The sequence below is a fragment of the Python bivittatus genome, unplaced genomic scaffold (assembly GCF_059951505.1).
Source record: "Python bivittatus isolate LINGU-HERP-01145 unplaced genomic scaffold, Pbiv_v1 ctg000480_np1212, whole genome shotgun sequence".
NCBI classification, from domain to species: Eukaryota; Metazoa; Chordata; class Lepidosauria; order Squamata; family Pythonidae; genus Python; species Python bivittatus.
In genome coordinates, this window is record NW_028277075.1 from 54,338,841 (window position 1) to 54,365,727 (window position 26,887).

Genomic DNA, 26,887 nt, shown 5'->3' on the forward strand with positions numbered 1-26,887 from the left:
TTGTAGTTCAGTAATATCTGCCCATATGCAGTTTTTGCACCTCTGACATAAAGGCATAGATTGGAAATGGGCATTCAAGGAATATTTTCCAAATCTAGGTAATTTATAATTTGAAATTTAACCTCATAGATGCCCAAGTTCAACCATTCAGGATTACTAGAGCACAACAAAATGTTAATACTGCATTCAAAAGGATTTGTTTCAGAATACAGAATTGTCAAAAGCTGTAATAAAATGGACAACCCTGAACAGATGATAACAACAACTTTTATTAGATGCCACAAGCAGATCATTTTATTCCAGAAGGGCCCTTGTTCAATATTGTGATTTGGCCACATTATAAACCTATCATTCGTCTATGTACCTGTAGCATTTTTTAAAATTTAAAAAAAAAATCTGTTTCTAAATTTATAATTTTACTACAATAGGCATGTACATAACAAAAAGAGCTAGCCAGCCAGAATGACAGCTTTGTAGACCCATTCTTTGCACCACTTGAGAAAGTACTGGAACATCTAGTAAGACTAGGCAAGGCAGGACGAGCTACATTCTTCCATCCAGATCAATGGGCTTCAAGGCATTTACTTCAGGTGGTTCAAGCGAGCAGAACTGGATGCAATGTTACCATTTGACCATTTGGCTCATCTTCAGATCATATATACATTTCAACAAAATAAGCTTTTAAGTGCCCTATGGAGCATACTTAATGCCAAATATGGTACTTAAGTAGCTCACGTACGGTAAAGGAACACTCAGATCTAGTGAATGTGTAGTTCAGTAGAAAAAGGTTGTAGGAAAAGTTTCAAGACTTTTTTCCTAAAGCATAGCTATGCATGTATTAAAATCAATTTTCAGATATAAATGATGGTTGTCTGTCCTTCTCATTACTCTCGATCAACATGTATTTACAAAGGAGTTTATAAAAACAGGCTGCAACTGACATTTAATCACTGTCTTCGGATCCATGATAAGAGCCTCGTTCGGAGCCCTCATTGTTGGATGCCTCTGGCTCAGACTCGTTACCCGAGGCTTCATTATCAGAGACTCTCTCTGAATCTCTGTCAGAATCAGCGCTGCGGGAAGCTGGATGAGATTCGTTCTCAGAACCGCCAGACTGGCTTCTTCCCGACTGCACAGACCCATTATCCGACTGTTCCGAATCAGACTGTCTCCTCTTGCTCACCGACCCATCACTGTCTGAGTCTTCATCCGAAGGGTGGGCACTGGATCGCCGGGGACTGCCTCCCTCGCTGCCAGACTTGTTACTGTGGTCCAAATCACTGTCAGATACAACGTTTTTGTTACGCCGCTGCTCTGCATCGTCTGAGTCACTGTTGCTGTTCCTGGCATTGCTGTTCAAGCATAGAAGAGGAAGTCAAATGCAAACATCTGAAGCAGAACATTCAACCGTTTAACAAGTTCCTGGGAGTTATATTAATTCTGTCCAGCAATAAGAAACCTTATGCCAAGAAAGTTAAATGAAACACCATTTTGTGAACATTTGTTCTTGTTCCTGGTTTTATCTATCAAACCTATACAGTGTATTAAGATTGTCCTTAAGCTATTATTACTGTAGCATCTGACATGTCACCACACACCTTTTCATGTACTTTTGTAGCTAGGAAGGAAAGTACTGATTAACCACATTTGCCAATTTTCAGGAAGTTTAATTGTGCATAATAGCACTTTAGGCATTACTGAAAATATTTTGAATGAACTTCTCAAATACTTAAGAACATTTTTGATCTTGAGACAGTTGTTTCAACCTCAAAACACTTCCCAAATGCTCTAAATGACTAGCTTGGAGTGCAAAACAGCTGCTTCCCATTTGAAGCAAAGTATTTCTTACTTCAAATAGCTTGAATCCAAACATTTTGCACACCATTAGTGCTTTTAGTGGATTTTCCACATAGATACAGAATTATCCCATGCACAGAATAAGGATTAATTACATTGAGAATGAAGGCCAAACAGAAGCTGAATCCCATTCATTAAGGAGGCAACCTGAAATTTCCTTCTTTAGCCTAATACTTCCTTGGGTCCAAACTGGGGGCTCCCAATGAAAAGGTACAGAACAGTTCAATATCACCAACCCATTACAAGTTATTCTCACTTAATGACCACAATTGGGACCGTCAACTCCACTGTTAAGTGACCCAATTGTTAAGTGAAACATCACATGACCGTGCCCGACATACTGCTGCAGTTGTTAAGTGAATCACCCACGGTCAATAAGTGCAATGTCATGTCACCATGACTTGCGACTTCCCCATTGACTTTGCTTGTGGGAAGTCAGCTGTGAAGGTTGCAAATGGTAATCACGTGACTTCAGGACACTATGACCACTATAAATGCCTGCCAGCTGCCAAGTGCCTGAATTGTGATCACGTGACTATGGGAGCACTGTAACCATCATACATTTGAGGACTGGTTGTAAACCTATTTTTTTAAGTGCCGTTGTAAGTTTGAACAGTCGCTAAACAGGGCAATTGTTAACCATGGACTACCTGTATCTGTGAAGCCATAGAAAACACTCACAGATTTTGTATTTCTCATAAGAAATATAAAACACTATATCAAGAGGAAACAAAAAGAGGAATCACTTGATTTATATGGATTTTTAAAAAGTTTCTTAATGTTTCACAATTTAGTTCTATTATCCTGCAGTTAAAAGTTATTTAGCATGGATTAGGGTATATTCACTCCGTATTTTTCAGTTTTGAAATGGAAAAGAAAATACATGTTTCCTGTAACTCCATTTTTATCAGAATAAATGAGTTGATATTACTTCCAAAGGGATAAAAAAATACATACCCATCATCAGCAATTTTGAGTTTATCTTCATCAGATGAGTCATCACTTGATGAAATAATGGCTTTAGATTTGATTTTTCCCTTCATTGAAAGAGGCAAACGTTCTGGCTTGGACTACAGAGAAGAAGAAAAAGCGATAAGTGAAAAACTGAACTTGTAAAGAAAACTGACTTTCAGCTGTTTAATAAAAAACTATTAAATATTCCTATTGCAGATGCTTATGCTGGAAAAGTAACACACTTTAGCTATTAGGTGGCTATGCTTTTCTCTTTGTATCTGTGTCTTATTAGATTACAGCACATCCCATGAGTCTAGAATATAAAAGTAATTTCCAGTTGCTAAAGACTGAACTAAAAAGCTATGGAGAAACACTATTCAAAATTTCAAAAAATTCTGGCTAAGCTCTGTTATAACAAAGGAGGTTATTATACGTTCTAGGGCTGGAGCTTCCATTGTGGTGTATGAAGGTGCCAATATACACATGGAGATCTCCTTTTGATGCCTTTCTGGCTACTTTCTCCACTCAACTTTTTGTATTAAAAATATTTTAAATTAAAAAACAAAACAGAACCAAAAGTTGTTATGCTGGGGGGAAAAAAGCTCCAACTTTCCACATCTTCATTTCTAAAGAGGCATGTAAGCCCTAGAAACTTACTTAGAAAATAAAAATGACTGGTACTTAGGATTGCAAGTGCTTTGAAAGAAGTGTGTCCACCTATCAGATCAAGGTAAGCACAGAAAGTAGGACATTCAAGGGGGTAGCAGATCACATTTTGGTACATCAGTGCTTTATAACTGTACTGCATCTCCCATTGAAGCTATTTTGTGAATGGGCAACCTCCTCTCTCATCAGCCATTCTATAACATGTTCTCAACATTCCAAATATGTTCATTAGCCTAGGAAAGTTGGAGACTTCTGCTCCAGGCTTTGGAGAAGCTTTGGAGTCTTCAGTTTAGTTCAGATCCAAATATGTGAAACTATGCTATGTGCAGATGAGAGTGAGTATTTTCAGTACTTTCTAGAACATATAGCCATGCTGTCTTAAATCAAAGATTTTTCATTAGAATCAAATAGCACTTAATAAAATGGTTATAAATCACACCATTTTTCTCTTCTCAGTTTTGGCTGGGCGGCGTTTCTTCTGTCTGGGTGCACCCTCATTTTCATCATCATCAGTATCATCATCTGCTTTATGAGGTCTTGAGAAAAAACACACACACACATACACAATCAGCAAAGTTCAACTCAATGTTCTGTAGCTACTGTGTCCTGATCAGATCTCTACAAAGAAAAAAACCTATATATTTTTTACTTTTCCTTATATAAACATAGTTCCAGAAGATTATGTCAAAGTTATTTAACAATATGGACATATGGTAATGAGTGCAAGTGCCATATGGTTGGTCTCATGTTAAAAAAAAAAAAGCACACTGCAGGTCTAACTCTTGAAATGATTCCAGAATACTTTTAAACATAAAACAGGAATTAAAAACTTGTATTTGCACACCTAGTCTAGCCAAAAAAAGACACTTACAGACAACAGATCTTATAATGCCAATAATTGCAGTTCAGATACCATGGATAGGCTCTGAATGTTTCTATGACCACACATGAAGAGTTCTTTGGTTCCCCACTATCAAAAGCTGCTGTTTTTCTGAATTCTAAGCATTGTGAAATCAGGCAGCAAGGCAGGCTAGTAATGGAAAAGAGGGATTGGACTTCCCTATGTGTTTATGAAATTCGCCGTGTACACCCTCATTTCCCACCAAAGGATTTTACCTTCGTCGCTTCTTCTTTTTTCTTTCCCCGTCTTCTTCTTCGCCATCTTGTTCACTGCCACTGCCCTTCCTCCTCTTTTTCTTTCTAGACACTGGAAGATCTTCATCACTGTCATCATTGACAAACTCATCAAATTCTCCAGTTTTTTTGGAACGCTGTCACAAAATCAGAAGCCACAATACATTGTTATTTTTAGCTGGAAATCCTCTCCCAAGCCAACCATTTTAGAAGTGAGTTACCCTCCAGTTAAGAGAATACACAACTGGAAAGCTTTGGACGTTATTTAAGGAATTTCTATCCTTCCTTTCAGAATTGTTATTCTCAGGATCCATATTATACAAACACAGATTAACACAAATCACAAACTGAAAAAGTGAATAGCAGAATAAGCCAGTTGGTCTTTAATCTTCTAACGCTACCTTTGCCTAACTGCCATCAGTCATTTATAACTAAGAACACCTCAAAATTAAGAGTGATGGAAAAACAAAATGGAAGACATGAAATATTAACATACTAAAATTTAATAGAGGAAAACTATGTGGAAACTGGAACACTTCAAAGCAGACAGCAGAAGGTGTTAATGCTTTTCTCAGAAATCTTGTAAAGAACTATTTTAAGAGATTAAGAACTCTTGGAAAAGACCAAGAGGCATTCAGGGCAATATAGTGTAATCAAATGGAACAAAGCATAGGGTAATTAGATGCAGATACAGATAATAATCATGCTCATAATAATGTGAGCATCCGAACATGTAAAGGCTATGAATATGGGAGATCAAATGATAAGATCACACAACACTGAACAATTATACTAATGAAGAATTAAAATGAAGTACATTTTGAGCAATGATTATAAAAGTGCAAATTAACACTGCTAGGCGTCAGCCTGCTATACCCCTATTATCTCAGAGGATATCTGACCTTAGTGCTCATTCTGATTACCATTTTAATAGCAACTAAAGGAAACGGTGTAAATTGATATGAATGGAAAAGAATTGATGAACATTCATTCAGGCTGAGTTTAGGAGTTAGGCTTTCTTAAGATATTTATCAAGGAGGCAAGGAGCATGATGTATCATTTTGAGGGAGCAGAAAGGACACATTGTATTATCTGGATGCAGCAAATGGGTGGAGAGGTAGCTGGACCAAATTAATAATCAATGAGAGAGGTATAAGAGGAGCCTGAATTTGACAATGACTCTGATTATTGTTAGAGGGACATGTGAGGAAGATAATCAGCATGAGACAACAGGCTAAAGGTGAAGGACCAATAAGGCTAAAGGCGAAGGACCAACCAAAACCCAGAGATGTTGGATGAATGAACAGACAAAACCACAAAAGGTAATAAAGAATAATTAAAACAGAAGATGAAAAGTTTGTTGAATGACAGAGTACTTGAAGAAGAGATGCAATGGAAATAAAGATGAGATGATCAATGACAGACAATAACCATGAATTCTTAGGTTAACAGAGGAGTAGAACCAAAAAGTCAAAATGGGCAAGTCTGTTACTTTCTGCCTACTTTTTTTTAATCTCCCTTTTTTTGCACTCAAGGAAATAAGGCTTACAAATAAATTTCTATGTATCTAAATCAGTACAAAACTGATTTACGTATTTCTTATGCAAACAGCTTTTCAAATCTGACCAAATTCAGCATTTCCTTTCTGTAGCTTTACGTACTAAAAATAATTTTAAAAATCCTTTATTTCTATTTACCCGGCCAGCTCCACCACGTTTTTTCTCTTTTGAGCCTTCAACTTCTCCTGTGAACATGAGAATATTCTTGGTCTTCTCCACATACTGTGCTCTCTGTTCCAAAAGTTTCTTCTGTTCTTCTATTTCCCTGAGTCGTTTTTCTTCCTGGAAGAGTAACAGCAATCAAAGCATTATATTGTACTTCTAGAATTGGATGTAGCTATGTAAAGCATCATTCCAACATAGAGAAGTTATTTTTCAGATTATTGTTGAAGACTTTTTTGTGACACAATGACACGGTATCTGCCTTTAAATAGTCTGCTCTGAAACAATGATATGAAGAGAACCCAGTGCATGTAGCAATACTGTAAATAACCCAGTGGAAAAAAGCAAGATGCTTCTAGGTTACAGACTGGATGAGGCATATAATCTTTTATTTGCCCCATTCTTCATTATTTGCAGCCTAAAAATAAACCACCCTTCCAAATCTAATTTACCCATTTACATACTCAGAGCTCACATTCCTGTATCTGTTCATCCTACATCTACATTGTATTTTGTTGTAGCATCATGGCTCATAGGTCGGCAGCAGAAAGTGATCCCAGCTCTGTTTTAGGGGTATAAGGAATAAAGTACCTGTTCTTTGAGTAACTTCTGACGCAGTAGTTCTTTTTCTTGCTCTTGTTTTGCTCGCAGCTCCCGCTCTTCTTCATCTTGCTTGCGAGCCCGAGCTACATGATACTGAGCTTGGCTCAGCAGATCTGAACACTGCCTACAAGTTTGAGTTAAATTTGCAGACAAAAGCAGAAATAATGATGAAAAACACATTACATGCCACTGGCCAAATCAAAACCTCTCAAGGACAACACTCATGAATGCTAGTAGTTAGCAACTAGACTGTCATAAATACATCTACTGTAAAGAAAAACAGATAAATGCAGCTGGGGCGTCACTGTTTAATTTCCTAGAGGATTTTTAACCATCAAATCACTTTTTCAAACACTAGTCTGGCACCTCAAATTGTTTTGCTCCTAGGAAATATTAATTTTTCATCCAACTAAATGGATTGCATTGCTCTTGCACATCAGTACATGACAAATATCTGGTTTTCAGTGCTTAATATATTTAGCTTCATCACACTAATCTTTTATATTTAGATTTAAAATTTCTGAACTGATTTTTCTTCCAACAAGACTAAGCATTATTTTTAGCTTTCACGGACAAACCCCCGCCCCCAACAGTTGCTTCAAACTACTTTTTGTTTGACGACTACTAACTTAGGCAGCAACAAAGGCAAGCCTTTTAAGAGTTCAGTCCAGAAGACAAAGGCAGCTTTCTTCCTTAAAGAATATCCTAGGAGAAATATAGTTTACAAAACATCTAGGCTACACTCTAGAATTATTTCAAAATAGCTATATGAAATATTTAGAAAAATCTCGAGTTACACCTGCTAGAACTAATAATAAAAGAATACAAAACCCATCCTAATCATCCACAGAAAATACTACCTCCCCAACAGTACACCTCAATACCTGCCAATATGGCTAGTCAATATTACTTCCTATTATAAGCTGACCCTCCCTCCCTGTGGATTTAGGTTACAGATGTGCATCGTTCACCTTAAACATCTGTACTAAAATAATCTGAAACCTGCCATTCAAATACCTGCTTATTTCATAAGGTATTGGTTCTTGTAAGCACTGGTTACATTTTTTACCTGGCTTCAGTTGCAGCAAGTGCCAAATCAAACCTCATTTTATCCCCCACTTTACTCAAGTAACTGAAGTATCTGTATGGGAAATAGAAAGTTAGGGATATCTTAAAATTCTTCCAAAATAATCTTAGTCTTTTTTTCCTATGTGTGCTTTTGTTAAAAATGGTACATAAAAATGGTACATAAACCAGATGATGTCAAAATTAAAATACTACTTTTTAATTTTACATCCTACTCTCCATCTTTATCTCCCCACCAAATCACTCTTTTGGTTCGTACAGAAGAAAGCGTTCTCAAAGTATTTTAATTACAAATAACTTCTCATAAAAGTCAACAACAATTTCTACTTCTTTAATGAGTTCAGATTGCATCCTTTGAAAGTGGAACGGAATCATCTTACAGATGGCTCAAGACAAGTTTTGGAGAATCTGTCTCAGAACTCGCTGAACTGATTATTCTATGGACATCTCATACAAAAGAAACTCCTGGGATAAAAGAAAGGTATCTGGCAGAGGTGAACACTCCAAAATACAGGGCAATGTACTATATAAAACTGAGAAAACAACAGCCTGCCTCAATACATTAAGTAAAAAAGATTTAATTTTAAGAACAAGTGTCCAGTGCAAAAGCACACTGATAATAAGCCTTTGGGCCCAGTTTGCTTCTGCTTGAATGGACCTACGTTCCCCCCCACCCAAATTTGTGTACTAATACAGGGAATAATGCTTGCAGGCTAGAGCAGCTAGATCCAATTTTGAAGCTCTCAACTTCTGGCTCTGGATTTTTAGGCTCTCCTGAAAATTTTCACATGCACTATTCATCTGCCCTGAACCTGCCTATCTGTCCACCAACTACAGTTCTAGATGACCACAGCAATAGAACAAAGCATTCAAGTAACAAGGCTAGCTATCTTCTCTTCCCATTCCTGTAGGTATTATTTAACACATTAACTTTTAGGGTGCTGGTAGCAGTAAGGGTTTTACACATCCTATTGACAGAAAGAAAGTCTAAAAGCCATCAGACAGAGCTTATTGAATGTATTATTATTCTGTAATAAAGTTGACAGCTTTAATCTCACCTCTAGATGCATCTATAAAACTATACAAAATAATTAGCATTTAATTGTTAAGCTAGGCTAGAATTTGGTCTCACCACCATCACCACCATACCCCAATGCAGTGCAGATTATACGGGGGTTCCTTTCTCAAATAAAGATTATATCTCCTTACCTGTGAGCTAGCTCCAGTTCTTTCACAGCATTCAGTACTTCCTTCAGGTTACTTTTTTCATCTTTCAGGACAGAGGTAGCTAGCCTCTGCAGCACAAGGGCAACATTGAACATAAGGACTGTGTCGCTGGGTGCTACATGTCTTGCCTGAGAATTCAAATTTAGTTTAAAATTAAACCAATATGAACCAACCAGAGAGCAGAAACTGGTGTTACAACACACCTATGAAGCCAGACTGACCCTCTCAGTGATAGCCTTTCACAAGTTAGTGAAGAGGAAAGTTGTCCAGAGGGTCTTTGGAGTATGATTGTTCACCATCAGTATTTTATTGCTTTTTATCTTGTACAGTACCTATAATTTGTGATTTTGATTTGTAATGATTCTATATATAGCAGAGGTCCCTAAACGTTTTGCCATCACACCACCCTTGAGTGTAATCTTAATGCACACACCTCCCCTAAAAAATCCAACACCAAAATGAACACAAACAAACAATGAAAACAATACAATGAAACTTTGGGAAAGGAGGATTTATTGTAACAATGTATCACTAAAAAGTTCTTCACATCTCCCCTGGACTCTGTCTGCACCTCCCCAAGGGAGGTACACCTCACAATTTGGGAAACCCTACTATATTGTACCATGGTGATATTTGGGACTAATTAAATTTTTCTTACTGTACATGTTTTATTGTACTTAGGCTGCTTTTCTCCACCATGGCTGTTTTATTATATTTTATGCTATGGTAAGCCAAGGTGACACTAGATGATTCTGGGACATCTACAGTTAGTAAATAATAACAATCATTATTGACAATTGTTTTTTACCTTTAGCAATGTTTGCTTGCATTCCTGTAATTTACCACATTTGAAGAGAGCCCGGGCCAAATACAGTAGTACTTCTGTATTCTGGTGTTTATAGAATTTTCTGAGACAATTTTCATACTGTGGTGGGAAAAAAGAACATTTAAAGAATTACTATTTGTTTAATTAAGTTGCCAAATTTAATAGTGTTTCAGACAAAACTGCCCAGCAGTCTGAATGCAAGGCTGAGCAGAGTCTTGTAAATGACTTTGCAAAGGTCTTTCAGTGACTTCTAAGAACCTTCTATCCTGCATTTCTATGTAGGTTGCAGAGGAAGCCAAAGCTCCCTCTTTATAGCCCACATAGGAACACAACAAATCTAGCCTCTTTGCAGGCTTAAAAAATGCCTTCCGCTGAAAAGGCTAGAGAGAAAAAAATGTGTTTCCCTTTCCGTGCAGTCAGCATAGTATGTAAGTTTCTATCGTACCTGACTACATAACCACTTATATCATACATGGCATATCACATGTGTTATCCGCAACTGCGTGATTTATTTTTCACCAATTTTCAGATGCATGGAGAAGATTTTTCTTTTTTAATCCTCTCTTCCAATACTGTAGTCTTAAAGATAAATCCATCTGGCTATTTAATACAGTCACAACTTACTTCTGGCGCCACTAACTACTGACTAATAGGCCATTCAGTCTGCCAATTATGTATCTCAATTACAGCAATTCATCTCCATCTCTTTATTATAGTGGGAACCTAGACTGTTTGGTACACGCAATAACCGTTGGTATTAGTTATTCATCTCTGTAAGCCCAGAAACCTCACATTGCATTAGCTGATTCCCCCACCGCTTTTTCTTACATGAATATATTATCCAAAGAATCACTGCTGAAATTGAGATATACAACTACAAAGTATCAGGGCAGAAGAAAACCGATGTTCTTTAAATGAAAAAGTAACTATCAAACCCTAAATTGATGCTGCATATTATTTGTTTGCATAAAAATCCATTCTTTTTCTCTTTCTTAATTGATCAATTTGTAACTATTTCATCTGGTGGCTGGCATTGTAGGAGAGTTGTGTTAGTCCATGTTAATCAAAATCAGGTGCATGGTAGCACCTTTCCCATCTAATGAATTTTATTAAAAGGCATACGCTTTTGTGAGTTGCAGCTCATTTTATCGGATGCAAAGAGATATTTTCCTCTTTACAAAAACTATTTTATATGTCACGGCTACATGTTGCAATCCTCACCTGCCATTTAGAACTGTAGTTGGTTTTGAAAATAATGTTGGAGTTTTGCAAACCAGAGTTCCCCCAAGCATGCTAATGCCTTCGTTTCCCAATAGCTTTGTTCCAGCTTCAGTCTTGTTGATACTCAACATGTGGGTCTGCTTTTAACAACAATAGATGGTTTACATATGGTATATTATCTCGGTTATCTAGACCACTGGTTTTAAACCATCTCCGAGGAATTTTCTTCACTCAACCAGCTTAAGGAATTCCTACACATGCATCAAAAAATCCTTGCATATTGCAGAGATCCTTGGGATATATTTTACAGTATACTCATAACAGAGGTGTTTAGTACATGCATTTTGAGATCCATTGCTGCTCAAAGTCAGCATGGGGCAAATTGTCAAGAGGGGGCGCAGGGATTATGTCCTAAGGGCTGCAGTTTACAGAGTAAGGTCATATCCATGGGCAGGATTAGACTTTTCATATATTTTTCCAAAGTAATTTTTGGGGGAGGGGGCATATTAAATGCACAGCTTTTAGTATTTTAAACAGAACATTTAGTATTACTTCCCTCCTAAAAATAATACACATGATAAAACTGTAAATGTGTTTGTCATTCTTTTGAAGGAATTCTTTATGAAGTCCTCAGGATTTACTGGAAGGATATGGAAGAAAACGTCTTTAATTAACGCCAAACAACCTTTTTTAGGAGGTTAGGCTGTAGCAAAGTAACTTAACCCCTTCAAAGACTTCTCTCTTCTTCCCACATTATTTATTAAACAGTTCTTCCATCTGGTGACCTGCATTTGTAGTTCAATTTAATCAAGATAGCTCCTTATTGCTTTTATGAAATAAGATCATGCTAGAATTGAGATGTCACGACAGGACTGGGGGGAATGTCTTTTTGATCTTAATAAAGGGTATCTTATCCTAATAAGTGTTACTGTTATAGTTAGATGCTTTTTGGATATATATTGTTGTAATGCTGTGAGCCTCTCAGAGTCGATAGGAGTTGGGCATTCCTGAAATTAAAATAAATAAATAAATAAACCTTCAGCAAGCCATCTTTGCTTTTTAATTCCCCAAACATAGTTATTAAATAAGATGTGATCATGCCAACAAAGCTGTAAAAATCCTCCTTACAGAAAAGACTCACTCAACTTGAAATTCTTACTTCAGCGTTTACAGGAAATATGTCCCTAGTCAAGCTATTTGTTAAGGATTACCATCTGTACAGCACTGATGTACTGCTTCTGCTCCACATAAATGTGTGCAAGATTAAGCCACACATCACTGATATCTGCAGTTGCCTCTCTCACTTGGGCAAAAACATCACGAGCCTCACGGAAATATCCTTTGTGTGCTAGCACAGCTCCTAAAAAGGAAAAACCAAAGGAGAATTTCCAGTTTTATGCAAAATCATTGCAAAATGCTACTGCAGAAAGAAAACTCAGACAAGGAGTCTCATTACCTATGCCATTAGCAGCATACAAATTCTTGGGGTCATTCCTGAGGACCTGTTTGTAGATGGCTAGCGCACGATCTTGATGACGTTTTTCCTACAAAAGGGGGATGTGAACTCTCAAGAAAATGCTTACAATACTTATTAAAATGTTTTAATAACTTTTCTGGACATTCAGGAAGTTTTAAAATATGTTAAAACAAAACCATGCACCACAATCAATATAAAACTAGCAGCCTAAAAATTGAAAGCTAATGTAAAATCCTCAGCAAAGAGAGAGGAATCTATTCTCTCATTTCTTTCAAGATTTCCATTTTAGAGCAGTTTTGTAAAAGTCTTACTGTTGTTCAAGACTATCATAAATTCAGAATACACAGAGAGTAAGCACTGACTAATGAGATCAACTGGTGAATATACATTATATAAGAAAATTTCCATTTCTGCCTAGAGACTTCCTCTCCCCCCTTTAGGAAGACTTGGGGAGGGTAAATCCATTCTTCCAGCGGTTTGTGGATCTGAAAGTCAGGACTGGACAAAATCCAATGTTCATCCATTGAAGCAGCTGTACAAAAGACAGTATAAACATGCAGAGTATTTACCTTCTCTCTGTCTCTGGTGGGTTGGTGCAGAGTCTGCAACCATACATTGCCCAAAGCCAGCATAGAGTAAGTGTCATTCTGTGTTGATGGTTGTTTCAATATTCGTTCAAATTTCTTCTGTCCTGGACCCCATTCTTGCTTGGCCAGGTGAAGATTGCCAATCAGGGACCAAGCATCAGGATGGTCCTGAAATAATATTCCAATATGCTAATACTCAACTTAATTAAAATGAGAAATACTAATGGTCCAAAAAGATCCTCTCCCAGCTCCAAGTAGCATCCCATAAAAGGTTTAAGAATTTTAGCAAATGAAAATTCTCTTAAAATATTACATTTCTTCTGTACAATTCAAACTTTGGCAAAGTTTAAGGGAAGAAAATTCCAAGATAGCTGCTGATGATATTTCATGAGACACTCCAACTACTCATACAAAAATATGTTATGAAATTGCCAAAGCCAGCAATGAAATAATGTATATTTATTAGGTTATGTGACCTTTGTTGACAAATTCTTACTGACCTGATTGATTTGAAGTGCTTCTTTAAACCAGTCAGAAGCTTCATAAAAGTTTCCTTTATCTCTAGCCATAGCTCCTAAACGCAGATAGCCTAAATAAAGGGGAAGAGATTTTAATTATCAGAGGCTCATTTCCAGAACTTAGTACCTTGTTAAATAAGTGCTCTGAATGATGAATATCTGCTCTAACCAGACCTTTGCTATATTCATGCCACACAATATTGGGACAAGAACAGAGCAGATTAACTAGCTATCAATGAATAGTGCCACTATTAGCTGCAATACAGGTTAAAAGAGACCACGCAGTGATGCCAGTCACTCAGATGTCAAATTAAACAGGAACAAAAGAATGCCCATCTGTTACAGCAGCAAGTCCTCTTAATGCCACTCAAGTCAAACATAAAAAGCTTCAGAAGCTTGCACAAACTTATTCCAATGTGTCTATAAAGACATCAAACAACAATGCAACCTTTAAGTATTTCTATTAAATTTATCTGCAGAGATTTTTAAAACAACTGCATACACTTTGCATACTTGGATTTAAAGAGGGGGAAATTGTGTGACTTTGGCTTATAATGGCAGTATTTTACTGGCTAAGGCAATATATGTGATGATTTTCATGGTTCTCTAAATTTTATTTATTTCACCCATGTTTAAGTCTTGCTAGAGTTAAGTCTAAACCTGTTCCTCCCCATCCAGACCCCAAAAGCCTCCAGGCCCTACAACAGAAGCTTGACAGCATCACATAGTCAGTGAGAAGTCGAGATGTAGAACTGGGTGTCATCAACATATTGATGATAGCTGATACTATGCCATTGAATGAGCTTACCTAGTGGCTTCATGTAGATGTTAAATAGGAAGAGAGAGACTATAAAGCCCTTGCATAGCAAGGATACTGGGCTCAAACTTTCACCCCTTATCAACACTGACTGACCATGGAGAAAGGCGAACTACTGTGCCCCTCATTCCCTAGCCCCTGTAGCCAGTCCAGAAAGGTACCATGACTGATCACACTGAAACTGCCAGATGATCATGCAGGGCCATTATAGCTGCACCCCCCCATTCCAGCTCCACCAGAGGTCATTCACAAGTACAATCACTGCCATCTCAGTACTATACCCAGAACCAAAGCTAGACTGAAAACACCTTTTTCAGGACCTTATGGCACTACAGCCCAATGACCTTCTCCACAATTATTCTTAAAATAGGGACACTGGAGCCTGACCAGAAATTATCCAACACTGTTGGGTCCAGCAATTGCTTCAGAACATACCATCATTTCCTTCAAGGCAGTGGGACCACAGCTACCCAATGATATATGAACTAAAGAGAAATTAGTAGATAAATTATTTCTGATGACAACTCAATGCATATATCTGTGAGATAATTCAAAGCTGAACATTTATAACAGTTTGAAGATATACACATGTAGCTATTTTCAATTTAAGGATTGCATCAAGATTTCTTACAATCAACATAATTTGGATGTTCTCTTAGGATGTTTTTGTATAGTTTCTCTGCTTCATGGAATTCACACATTGCTTCATATAATCTGGCTAAGTTGTAGGATGTTGTCACTGAAATTGCATTGTAGTAATGTTCATCATGTTCAGCTTCTGCTTTAGCCCGATCCAGAGATGCCAAAAAATATTTCTAAATACAAGTATAGGAAAGAAGAAAAAAAGTGTGCATATGTATATACGTACATTATACACACATATGCACACACATATTTACACACAGCTAAGTTATAAATATATTGCATATTAAGAGTAATAGTGGTTGGAAAGATGAGATTCACACCTTTGCTTCTCCTAAGTTTCCGAGTCTGAAGTGGAGAGCACCCACATTATTCAAAATTTCTGGGGGAACATCAGCTTGTACTTTTTCCTGAAGTATTCGTGTTGCTGTGCCATAGGCTGAAAGAGCACCCTATACATTTAGAGACAGTGGAGAGATTTAGTGTAATGTGTAACTCTTCAGCATAAAGCAAGTGTACTTTACCCACCTTTTATATACCTGTATATCTGTCTGCTCAAGGATTTGTGCTAGCTCAATCCAAGCTTCTACATCATCTGGATATTGTTCTGTCACCTTCTTTAAATGACCCTATAAAAAACAACTTGTTACTTTATATAATTGATTTAAAATGTTCCCCTGAAAAGTGCCACTCAGTAAATATATAGTTTACTTCATATTCTTCAACAAATCTAATACCAGCAAACTTAATTGGGGTAAATGTCAGATTTAAAAGTTACTAATTTCCAGAAGTACTGACATTTAACAAAAAGTATTAAAAGTATCTTGTTAGCTACAACAAATTATCTGCATCAGAATGAACAAACATACATCAGATCAATATGCAGTGTCTTAGAATTTAACATTCTGAAAATAATCACTTCTACATGCAGGCTAGCATCTGCTGTTTCTAAGACAAATGTTTCCTTCTTAAAAATAAGAGATAGATTTTTTACTTTATCAAAATAGCTAACCATTATAAACTGTTTCAAAAACATAATAAAAGAAAATCCTCATCAAAGCAGCAAAATCAGATTGAATTAGGATCAGCAAACATTTGCCTAACATTTAAAAAATAGGAAATGGGTAAAAACCAACACTGTCCAATCACCAACAATAGAAAAACTAACTCTGTTCTGAACATGCCTCATAAAAACTGCTGGTTTTATAGTAAGTTTATTTATCTTACCTTTTAGTATGATCTCATTTTTAAAACAAAGTAAAATATCTACTTAGCTACTTAGCACATTGGACTGAGAATGGCAGACTAATAAGGACAACACAGATCAATTCCATTTTCAGAAGGTTCCAAATACTTCTGAGTTTATCCATGATGGGAAAACTCCTCCCAATATATACGTCTACCAGCAGTACTAATTAAATCTCAGTTGTACACGTATTTCTCAGAAATAACTGCCATTGAGTTTGATGGTTTCATCCTAGATTAAAAGAGTGAAGGAATTGCAGTTTTCCTCTCAACTCTGAGGCTTACTGTACCTTCGCAATATCTCGTTTGTCTTGATCTTCTGAAGCAGCGTAGAGAGATCCAAGAATTTTCATGGTCTCATAATTGTTAGGGTAGGCTTTCAAAACTTTTTCAAAGCATTGTGATGCATTTTCCTTATCCCCTCGATAAATGTACATTTGACCCAGCCCAAAAAATGGCAATACGAAAGATGAAGAGGCAAACTGCGTGGCTTGGTAATAATATTGGAAAGCTTGATCATAATCTTCCTAATAATGGGAAGAAAGAAGGAAGGAAGGCATTTAAACTTGGAAAACTCTTAAAAAAATAAGACTGCAGAGTAGGAAAGGAGGTTCAGGTACCTGAACATGAAAAGACCTGGCCAGCTGGTAGCAACTCTCTGCCTGCATTGCTTCAACTTCTGTGTTGTGGAAAGCATGAAGTGCCAAATGCTGGACCTTACCATAATCCTGTATACAGAAAATAACACTGTCATAATAATATTCTTACAGTATTCAAAATCATAGATTGAAATCCAAGTTCTTGGAAACCTGATGTTGCCCCTATTTGCTCACACATTGCATTAATTCATAATTTCTTGAAGATATTGCTGCCTATACAATCCCTAAACTTTAAAGTGTGACCATTACAATAGTTGAGCTCACTCATTCCCCAACTCATATTATGGATTGGTACAATGCACAAATTCAGCCACAGTTTAAAAGAGGAGAGATTCATATATCTTTTTCTTCCTCTCCCTCTCCCTCTCTCTCTCACACACACAAACACACAAACATTAATGAACCTCCTGAAGCCAGTCTGCAAATACTCATATCATTATGGAATATATACATCTGGCGTATACATTACAGGTGAATACTACAGAGACTTGAGACATTTTTTAGGAATTTCATCATTTGCATTAGCATGTCCTCACCCCACCCCACCCCACAAAAAGCAAAACGTAATTCCATTTCACAACTGGAATGATGAAAAATAAGGATGACTTCAGGCAATTCTGAACAGCTTATTTATAGCCTCAAAATGCAACACTGAAACAATTATTCTTGTTCTTTGACAGAATCAGAATCTTCAACTTCAGATTTACTTTAAAAAAATGTAAAGTCTGATGTGTAATGAAGCAGCCTGAAAAGTTCAAGCTGGCAGCATAACTCAAAACACACCCTTGTTGTCTTACCTTTTTAAAGAAGAAGTGATTTGCTAGGTGGTTTAACACCATTGGGTTACTAGGATCAATTGTATAAGCTCTAGAGAGTAGCTGGACACCATTTTTGATGGAATCCGCCTGAAAGGAATATTGACAGTTGTTATGCATGCTGAAATGCATTTTAGATTTCTAGTCGCTGTCTTTAAAAATTCAAGGGCTGTGCTTTAAAAATTGGTTTCAGAATCCTGGTCACAACTTTGACTGCCCATGTGGGTGGCTGCTATTCCTAGCTTAACTCTCCTCAGCAGAAAAACAGCCTGTTTCACAAACATGCTATGAAGATGAGTGAGATTAGACTGATAATGGTATATCAATTAGAAGAATAACAGTTAAAAAAAAAAAAAAGAAAACTCTACCATATGAGAAATTTGCCTTCGGAGCCAAGAACAGCAGTACATGGTTCGAAGACTAAAATGGAAAATGTTGATCTTTTCACGGTTGTGCTAGTGGGCAGGGGAGGTCGTAAGGTTCAGCACAGCACAGCCCATCTGCATCACAATAAACCATGTTGGTAGCTAATGGCTTTTGCTGGTATCTTTTTAAAAATAAATGACTAAGCATGAACTTGGAAGTCATTTCTTGCTTGAGCTGTGCTTAGATTAGTAAATGTTAGCAAGCCTGATTTGATTATTTTATATTTATAGTCATCAAAGTTTATAGGTTAATGGATTCAGCTTTGGGCAGATTTTATTTGGTGCTCTACAGTATTTTAGGCCTATGTAACAAAATCTGTATGACTACAATCCTTCCTTCATGTTCTTGTGATGTGGACAGGGGAGGAAAGCCAATCTAATATAAACTTCCACAAAATGACAAGTGTGCAGTTGTTTAACTATATCCTAGCAACCTGTTTAAACCAATGGGCCTTTTCTGGCTCCATGAGTCACATTTTAAAGTAGAGATTCAGCAACTGTATTACCTCAAAATCAAAGGAGCTATCAATTTATCAAAGAAAGAAATAATCAGATTTTTATTTCAACTTGTGAAATGCCTGTGGCTGCCCCTCCACCACCCCAAAAAAGTGACTATAATATCAACAGGGTCCTGAGGTATTACCATTTTAGGTTAAACTCACTCACCTCTTTGTTATTTAGTTCCAGAACAGCCAATCCAACTAAAGCCCCCACACACTTGGAGTTGAGCTCCAGTGCCCTGCTGAATGCCAGGCGAGCTTTCTCTAGCTTGTACAGCTTTACAAAGCAATGGCCCATGCCCAGCCGAACCTCAGCTAGGAGAGAAAAACAGTAAAGACTTCCAAGATGTATGTATTTGATTTATATCTACCTTTATTTCAGGACCTCGAGGTGGTCTACATAGCATTCCCACCTCCAATTTTTCCCCATAATAACCCTGTGAGGTAGGATGGGCTGAAAGAACAAGAGGCCCAAAGTCACCCAGTGGGCTTCCATGAATCAGGGTGGCTTTGAACCTGGGTCTCCCCAAAGGCAGCCCAACACCTTGACTACATTATGCTGGCATTGTCATTTATACTCCCTTCTTCATTTAAAGATTCTCTCTTATTTCCAGTTATATTAATGACTATGAAGCACTTTGCACATAATATCAGGTATATTTCCTCAAAAGCTGCTATGGCCATTTGCATAAATGGCATTTATACATGTGAAGTTCTGTCAGATGAACTCCAGAGAATACAAAACTCTTAATTAGATGGTGCAGCACTTTGGGTTCAGTCTCCAATATACGTTTCAAAATGCACAGAAGCATGAACATGGCAGTTGTCTACAACACCCACATTTTTTCTGAGGATAATGCACAGATTTAGGAAAAGGCACAGCTGCTTTAAGGTATTGCAGACATTTGTGCTCCCATATATTCAGAGTCATCTTTGGTAGATCAAATCAAAAGCACTCTATAGCCACAAAGTTCTTTAAGTTCAACCCTGTAATTTTCATGAGTATTAGCTGATATATCTGAACCACAGAGGTGCTCTTGGTTCCAATATTAATCTTTGTTAATCACCAAAAGCGGTTATTTTTGGAAGACTGCAGATTCAGAAATATTTTCTAAACAAAGATAAACATTTCCTAGATAGCCAATATGTAGTGGTTGCTGGACTGGGAGCAGGAAAACACAGGTTCTACTCCTTTCTTAGGCATGGCCACCAGCTGAGTGACTTGGGCCAGTCATTGTCTCAACCCCAAACCAGTGTTAGATAAAACATTGACTTGTCATTAAGAGTACATGCTTTGCTTCTTACCTGGGCAGCCAGGATTAGTTCGCAGGGCCTTTTTATAATAGGCAAGGGCACCTCGGTAATCCTTCTTGTTGAATGAAATGCATGCTTTACCTATTAGAAAGGTACAATAAAAGATGATAAATATCTCTAAAGTTTATTGCAGACATCAGGAGTTCACAGTTTACTAACAGCAAGCATATTAAAGGAATACAGTTATTCACTGAAAATGGTATAAAAAACATAACTGTTACAAGTAAGTCCCCATTTCCTTCTAATCTGACTGGCACCATGCTTCTTATATTAGTTGTGGAGTAGATACATTTCACAATCTCTAGATGCTCTATTTTTATTAATAGCACAGAGCCAGATAAAAGCCATAACTTCATCCATCCACATACTTTTATTACCTTAAACCTGAGTTTCACCATTTCTTTCAGCCAGAAGGCTGAATCAGGCTTTGCACCATGCCATGACCACATTCTGCATGTGGTGCTGCCAAGCTCTAAGTGTGTGTGTGTGGGGGGGGTGCGTTGCTATTAGTAGTAGTAGTAGTAGTAAAGCCCTCCATCTCTATTAAAAATGTAAGCTAAGTAAACCATTAAAGGTCACAGTACCAGGGCCTTTTATTTCCTACTTTAAATTCAAGGTCCAAAATTAGCAATAAACTGTAACTTCTAGCAAAAATAGTAAAAGGACTTGTTTTGGACTTCAGCGACCTACAGTAGAAAAAGCAATATACAAAGGTGAAACAGATCTCCCTTGTGTCCTTGTATACCTCACAGTTCACAATCTCTTAGTCTGCTGGGCTCAGCATTGTTAAATTGCGTTTATTTACATGAAGGCAAAATACAACTGACTCACCAAGAAGGGCTGGAATATTATTGGGAGACTGATTGAGTACAAAATGAAACTGTGCATCTGCTTGATCCATCTTATCACCCTCCAAAAGGCAGAAACAGGCTCTTCCCAATAAGTGATTCTAGAAAAGCAGGAAATTTTCTTAATTTTTATTTCAAGGAGTAATTACTATAAACCGTGCTAAGCTTGTTCTGTCTGACTCCACTGATTCTTTATGTTAAAAGTTTATATGATTTCTCATAACCTAAGTGATGGAGTAGCAAAATCACACCTTCTTCCTATATTCATTATTTTGAAGTGTTACCTGTTACCTCAAATGCTTCCATATCCTCCTCCTTTAACATCCATATCCCCAGTGACCAACAGGCAGAAATCCCTTATGTCGACCCCAGAGCCTCTTTTCCTTTTTCAGCAGCATGCCAAATTGCAGCAGGAACACATAATTTTTCAGTAATGATTTTAAAGCCTTTTGTTTGTATCTGCAACCAATTTATTGATCTAAAAAAACTTTCTGATGCTTTGTATTTTTAAATCAGTCCTGTCTTCTTTATTGTTACTGAAAAAAAATGTCTAAGTGAGGAACCCAGGCAATAAAAGTGGTCTATCTGCTGTATAACTATTTCTCCAGTATTTACACTGTATGAATACACACCTCCGAGTTATTTTTATTCACTTCTTTGACTTATATCCTATCTTTCCTCCAGAAGCTCATGCTGGCTCTCTCTTTCAATATTTTCTCAACGCAGCCCTACAATTAGTGGACTGAGAGAAAGTAACAGGCTCAAAATCACCCGGTGAGCTTCTACAGATAAAAGTACACTTGAAGCTGGGACTCTCCAATCCTATCTGATGACCCTCTGCACCATAATCTAATACATTCCACAGTAAACCAAACAAGGCGAATTAGCTTGTCGTGTGAACACAATCATCTCCTGCATTAATGGATGATCTTTTTAAAGAAAGTTGAAACATAACAGAAAACCTCTTTTCATCTTCAAGAGAGATTATTTCAGTGCTCAACCAATATTATGGCTGAAACCATATCATAAAACAAACATATCAGAATCTTCACAACTAGCTGGTTGTTCTTACCTGATCATACATGATAATTTTATCAGCCATAGTGTACAACAGCGTAGCTTGGGTAATAAGCTCTTTCTTGTTATCTTTATTCTTTTCTTTCCGAGCCTGTTGTACATAGTAGGCTGCTAAGGTATCTAAGCAAGTCATCTGATCCTTTTCATGGTCTCTATAATCCAGGTTTCCATCTATGCGAGCAGCCTCTAATAGTTTCACAAAGTCTTCTGTTTTGCCTTGTTTGTAATATTCCAGCTTAAAAAGTAAATGAAAATACATTTAGCAATACACTATTAAAACTGCATTCATAAAATATGCATGGCACATAAAGTTAAGCAATTACATATTAATTAAATAAATTATTCCAGGAAATCAGATAGACCTGTAACATGCCATCCATTTCATTGCCAATGGAAAACATTTTATATATATATATGCTTTTCTTTATGTATATGAAGTGGGCAATCCATGGGCAGCACACAGCCACAGGTTCATTTTTGTGAATGCAAGAGCACCCTCAAATCATGCCACTGATTTCAGCAGGAAAAGTCCCAGTTTTGGTGGCACAATTGTTCATATTTGAGGAGGAGGTAAAATTAGGGACAGAGTAAGTACACTTTTTTTTACTGCTTAATATATCTAGTTTATTCCTTGAACCTTCTACTCCACTGAAAAATAGACCAATACCTTTGACCTCACTACCCTGGTGAGGTCATATCGCCAAACTCTTTTTTTTTGTTTTTAAAGAAAAGTGCAGGCCTTGACTGCAAAAAGGTTGCTACTGAAATAAAAACACAGAAATCCATTCATAAATTCAAATGATCCACAAATGATTACTTTGATGAGGGAACAGTAACATATACATGGAGGAAGAAGAAATGAAAATTATTCAGAAAACTTATTTTATTAAAACTATGTCTTGAAAATGATCATCTAGGCCAATTCCTGCCACTATCTTAAATAAAATTAGTCAAGAGATACCAATGAATTCATATATAATTATTTCTTTGGAATATGCATGGGCTTCAGCCATCTCACTGACAAATGAAATATCAAGTAAGCTAAAAAAAATCCAGACCTGAGTAAAGGAGAACAGGAAATGGTCTAAGAGTTCCTTAAAATTAAATATAAATGAGCTTACAAAATAAATAAAATTCAGTAAATTGTTAAGCAACTGACCGCTAGGGCAATCCATATGTGCAGCTGAGTATGCTCCTGTTTCAAAATGCTTATAACTTCATCCCCCTCCGGTAACTGATCGAAGTCAAGCTCAATGACCTAAAAATCAAATGATAATGACAACAGTCATAATTCAATATATTTAATGAGTTATTAAGGCACATACAATAATATAGAACTTCACAAAGCAATTTTTTAAAGAGTAATTCATATTACATATATTTCCTGAAAATATGTTAAGCCCCCTCCTTGACTAACATTATTTAAAAAGGGATTTTTGGAGTTCTACAAATCAGCAGCACCTCATTCAGAACTATGTTTCTGCTCAGAAACACACAGAAAAATAAGACTTCCATGCATTCATCCTACATAAGGATCCATTCACAAAATCTGTCTACTTTCCAATGCAGAAATAATTTCTCCTGTAGAAGCCAAGTAGAAATGCACACTTAGGTACATTTGTACAGCAATACAGGTAATCAACGTACAACCATTTGCTCAGCAGCTATTCAAAGTTATGAACGCACTGAAAAAAGTGACTTACAACCAATGCCCGAAATTACAGCTGTTGCTGGGCCTCCGCAGTCACATGATCAAAATTTGGGTGCTTGGCAGCCCACCCACACTTACAACCACAGGGGCACTTCAACTCTCCCCACCCACCTATCTCCCCCATCTATGCCCCCTTGGCCCCTTGCTGCCCTGTGCTCTGCTGCCCCAGCTGGCCTTCGCCATCTTCTTGCTCCAAAAACCACCTTTGCAAAAAGCTCCTGGAGTGTGGCACACCAAAACACCCCTTTGAAAAAAGCTCCTGGGCAGGGCTGGGCTGGGCTTTTGCTCTGTGCTGCAAAAAAAAAAAAAAGGGGGGGGGAGCCAAAAGCCCAGCCCAGGAGCTTCTTGCAGAGGGGCATTTTGGCACACCATGTTCCAGGAGCTTTTTGCAAAAAGGCTTTTCAGAGGAAGAAGACAGCAAAGGTCAGCTGGGGCAGCAGAGTGCAGGGCTGCAAGAAGGGCAGAGATGAGGGGGGAATAGGCAGGTGGGGGAGTTGGAGGCAGTCTCTTACCTTATTGAGGCTTGGGGGGACCAAGCCCAGAGCGGCTTGGATTTGGGTGGATACTCACTTAACAACTCATGATTCTTGATTAACAATGGCAACTGGGACTGCCCATATTGTGGATGTTAAGAGATGCGGTCACATGACATCTCGCTTTATGACCACATCGCTTAGGGATGGAAGTTCTGATCCCAATTATGGTCATAAGTCGAGGACTACCTGTAGTAAGTCTAAGCTAAAAGTGTAACCAAATTCAGCTGAACTCCTGGTGAGCTCATGGTGGTTTTTCCACAATATGGAATTGGTTTGAACTTGCCTTCTTCCACAAGGTATTATATATAGATTGCAAAAATCCAGGTGACCAGTAAATCAATGGCAGCAAAGAGACACTGAAAACCTACTTTTTGTTACCATGTAGTGGTCATCCAGATTTTTGCAGCCAGATGTGATAGCCCTATTCTCATTTGTTTTTATATCCCAGTCTTGTCTACAAGTCTCCCATCCAATTACTAAACAGGTGCAACTCTGCTTAGTTTCCAAGTTGAAACAAAGTTGGCCAGGCACTGCTACCTTCTGAGATGAGATATATGGTTTTCAAATACAGAGGCAGGGACAGTTCCAAAATGATCTTGCATTCATTCTCCAAATATGCACACCTGCACATGCTGGGAAATGAGTAGCAACTAGGCAAAATGACAGTAACAGTAGTGATCTCTATGTATTCAAACAAAGAAGTTAATACTAGTAAAAGCACAAACTCAAGATTCATGCAGCTTACTCAGTAACCTATAAAAATATTTTTTACACCTCCACCCCCTCCCCCAAATTTACAAGCTGTTAAAGGAAGCAGCAATTTTAGTAATATTGAAATTCCAAAGTAATGCTGGCAATATATACATACAGATGTGTATGTATTTTGTTTGTTTGCTTTGCCTTCAAATCAGCCTTGAGTCCTGGTGACAAATCCATGCAGTTTTCCGGACAACGTTTTTGGAAGTGGTTGGCCATTGTTTTCATCCCAAAGTCACCCTGTTGATTCCTATGCCTAAGGCAGGAGAACTCAAATCTCCCCACTCGTAGTTCAGCACTTTAACCACGAGACCAAACTGGCTCTGTGCGTCCATACATGCACGTACACAAAATATCAGCGGTTGCAGATTTGCCTCGTATCAACACCCCAGCAGCGCAGGGAGGACTGGCTCAAGCTCCTCCAAGAGAAGCGGGTGGGATCTTCAATAACCCTGCCTTTCCCCAAAGCGACTCAAGACAAACACGGACCCACCGAAAGCGAGCCAAGGGACGTCCCGCGCTACTCACCTCGTCGGTATCCCGGAGGGGGATCTCAATCGAGCCCCGAGACATGGTGGTGATGGCAGCGCGCCGCTCCCGCTACGGGAATCGCTTCCGTCCCCAACACTTCACGCCGCCAGCCCCTCGCCGGAGCTGCCGTCGGACCAACAGCTCCACCGCCGTCGCCGTCCGCGCAGGCGTTCTCGAGCCTTAACCTCGGAAGCATGCGCGGAGGGCGACGCGAAGGAGGGCGACGCGCAGGAGGAGGAGGGGGAAGAAGTGATGGACAGGCTCTTTTCCCTCGCTGCTCCGCAGCCTCCGCTCTCCTCTTCTTCCTCCTCCCGCTGCGCGGTGCGACCGACCGCGAGAAGGGTCCTTAAACGAATGACTCTTCTCTTCAGTAGTAACAAGGTTTTAGGAAACGATCCGCATATTATCCAGAACGAAGAGATCGTTTCAAATAGATGGGGGTTATCTGTAAAATGTTTACACTTCCCTTGTCAAAGAGAGAGAGATGGGGTACCTTGCCTGAATATCTCTAATTAGCTGACTAAAAAGAAAGTCAATATAGCCCATTCCCTAAAGCGCTAGCTTACTACATCCAGGAGGCGCTGCAAAGCAAGGATATTACTAAAAAATCTAAAAACTTACTAAATTACTAAAAAAAAAAATAGCAGACTGAAATAGGCTAGGTACTATTTCCCCTACTGTGTTTTGTAATTTGCTGAATGAGTAGATGAAAGGGACCATAACAATTGATCCTTAAAAACAAAAGCTGTATTTCAGAATAATTTGTAAACTTTGAATTAGTTATCTTAATGTAAATACAGTATATGTACACGTGTATACATGGGCACATACAGACACGGTGCACTTTCCCAGGGTTGCTTGTAACAAAAATCTGACACCCACAACAGTTCAAAAAACAAATGGAACGAATCAAACTAAACTCTTTCCATTCTTCGTAAACGCTGAATCTGTTGGGAGTTAAAATAGCGTGGTCAGACTCTGTTGGTGGAGCAGTTGATCCATAAAAATCCTGATCAACGTGCCTCTCATATTGTTTCCAAAGCTGTGTAGGATTGGTTATTGCAGATGCAAGACGAAGCCCTCGCTAATGTTTGAAAAGGGTTGTAGTTGCTTGAAAATTAATCCCTGACTGAA

At 38.0% G+C, this 26,887-nt stretch overlaps 1 protein-coding gene across 1 annotated transcript; it reads right to left on the reverse strand.

Annotated features, from left to right (window-relative positions):
- Positions 1-247: 247 nt before the first annotated feature.
- CTR9 (CTR9 component of Paf1/RNA polymerase II complex) lies at positions 248-25,933 on the reverse strand. The gene is made up of 25 exons (XM_007429356.4): positions 25,751-25,933; positions 23,379-23,477; positions 22,215-22,454; positions 21,126-21,243; positions 20,286-20,375; positions 19,147-19,295; positions 18,038-18,145; positions 17,202-17,309; positions 16,872-17,108; positions 15,876-15,965; positions 15,660-15,788; positions 15,326-15,509; positions 13,860-13,948; positions 13,342-13,527; positions 12,752-12,839; positions 12,507-12,655; positions 10,057-10,173; positions 9,231-9,376; positions 8,005-8,076; positions 6,924-7,059; positions 6,309-6,452; positions 4,594-4,748; positions 3,917-4,013; positions 2,815-2,927; positions 248-1,352 (listed from the first exon to the last, which is right to left on the reverse strand). The coding sequence occupies exons 1-25, from the start codon at positions 25,793-25,795 to the stop codon at positions 944-946; spliced, it is 3,498 nt and encodes a 1,165-aa protein (XP_007429418.1). The 5' UTR covers positions 25,796-25,933; the 3' UTR covers positions 248-943.
- Between the last annotated feature and the right edge of the window lie 954 nt (positions 25,934-26,887).

What these genes read in the sequence shown, in the direction of transcription:
- CTR9 (XM_007429356.4), bottom strand. Translation starts at nt 25,795, where the DNA reads ATGTCTCGGGGCTCGATTGAGATCCCCCTCCGGGATACCGACGAG. An exon ending in TGGAACTAAATAACAAAGAG is followed by an intron (nt 18,146 to 19,146) that starts GTGAGTGAGTTT and finishes TATTCCTTTCAG; the next exon opens with GCGGATTCCATCAAAAATGG. An exon ending in GAACTGGAGCTAGCTCACAG is followed by an intron (nt 8,077 to 9,230) that starts GTAAGGAGATAT and finishes TTTCCCATACAG; the next exon opens with ATACTTCAGTTACTTGAGTA.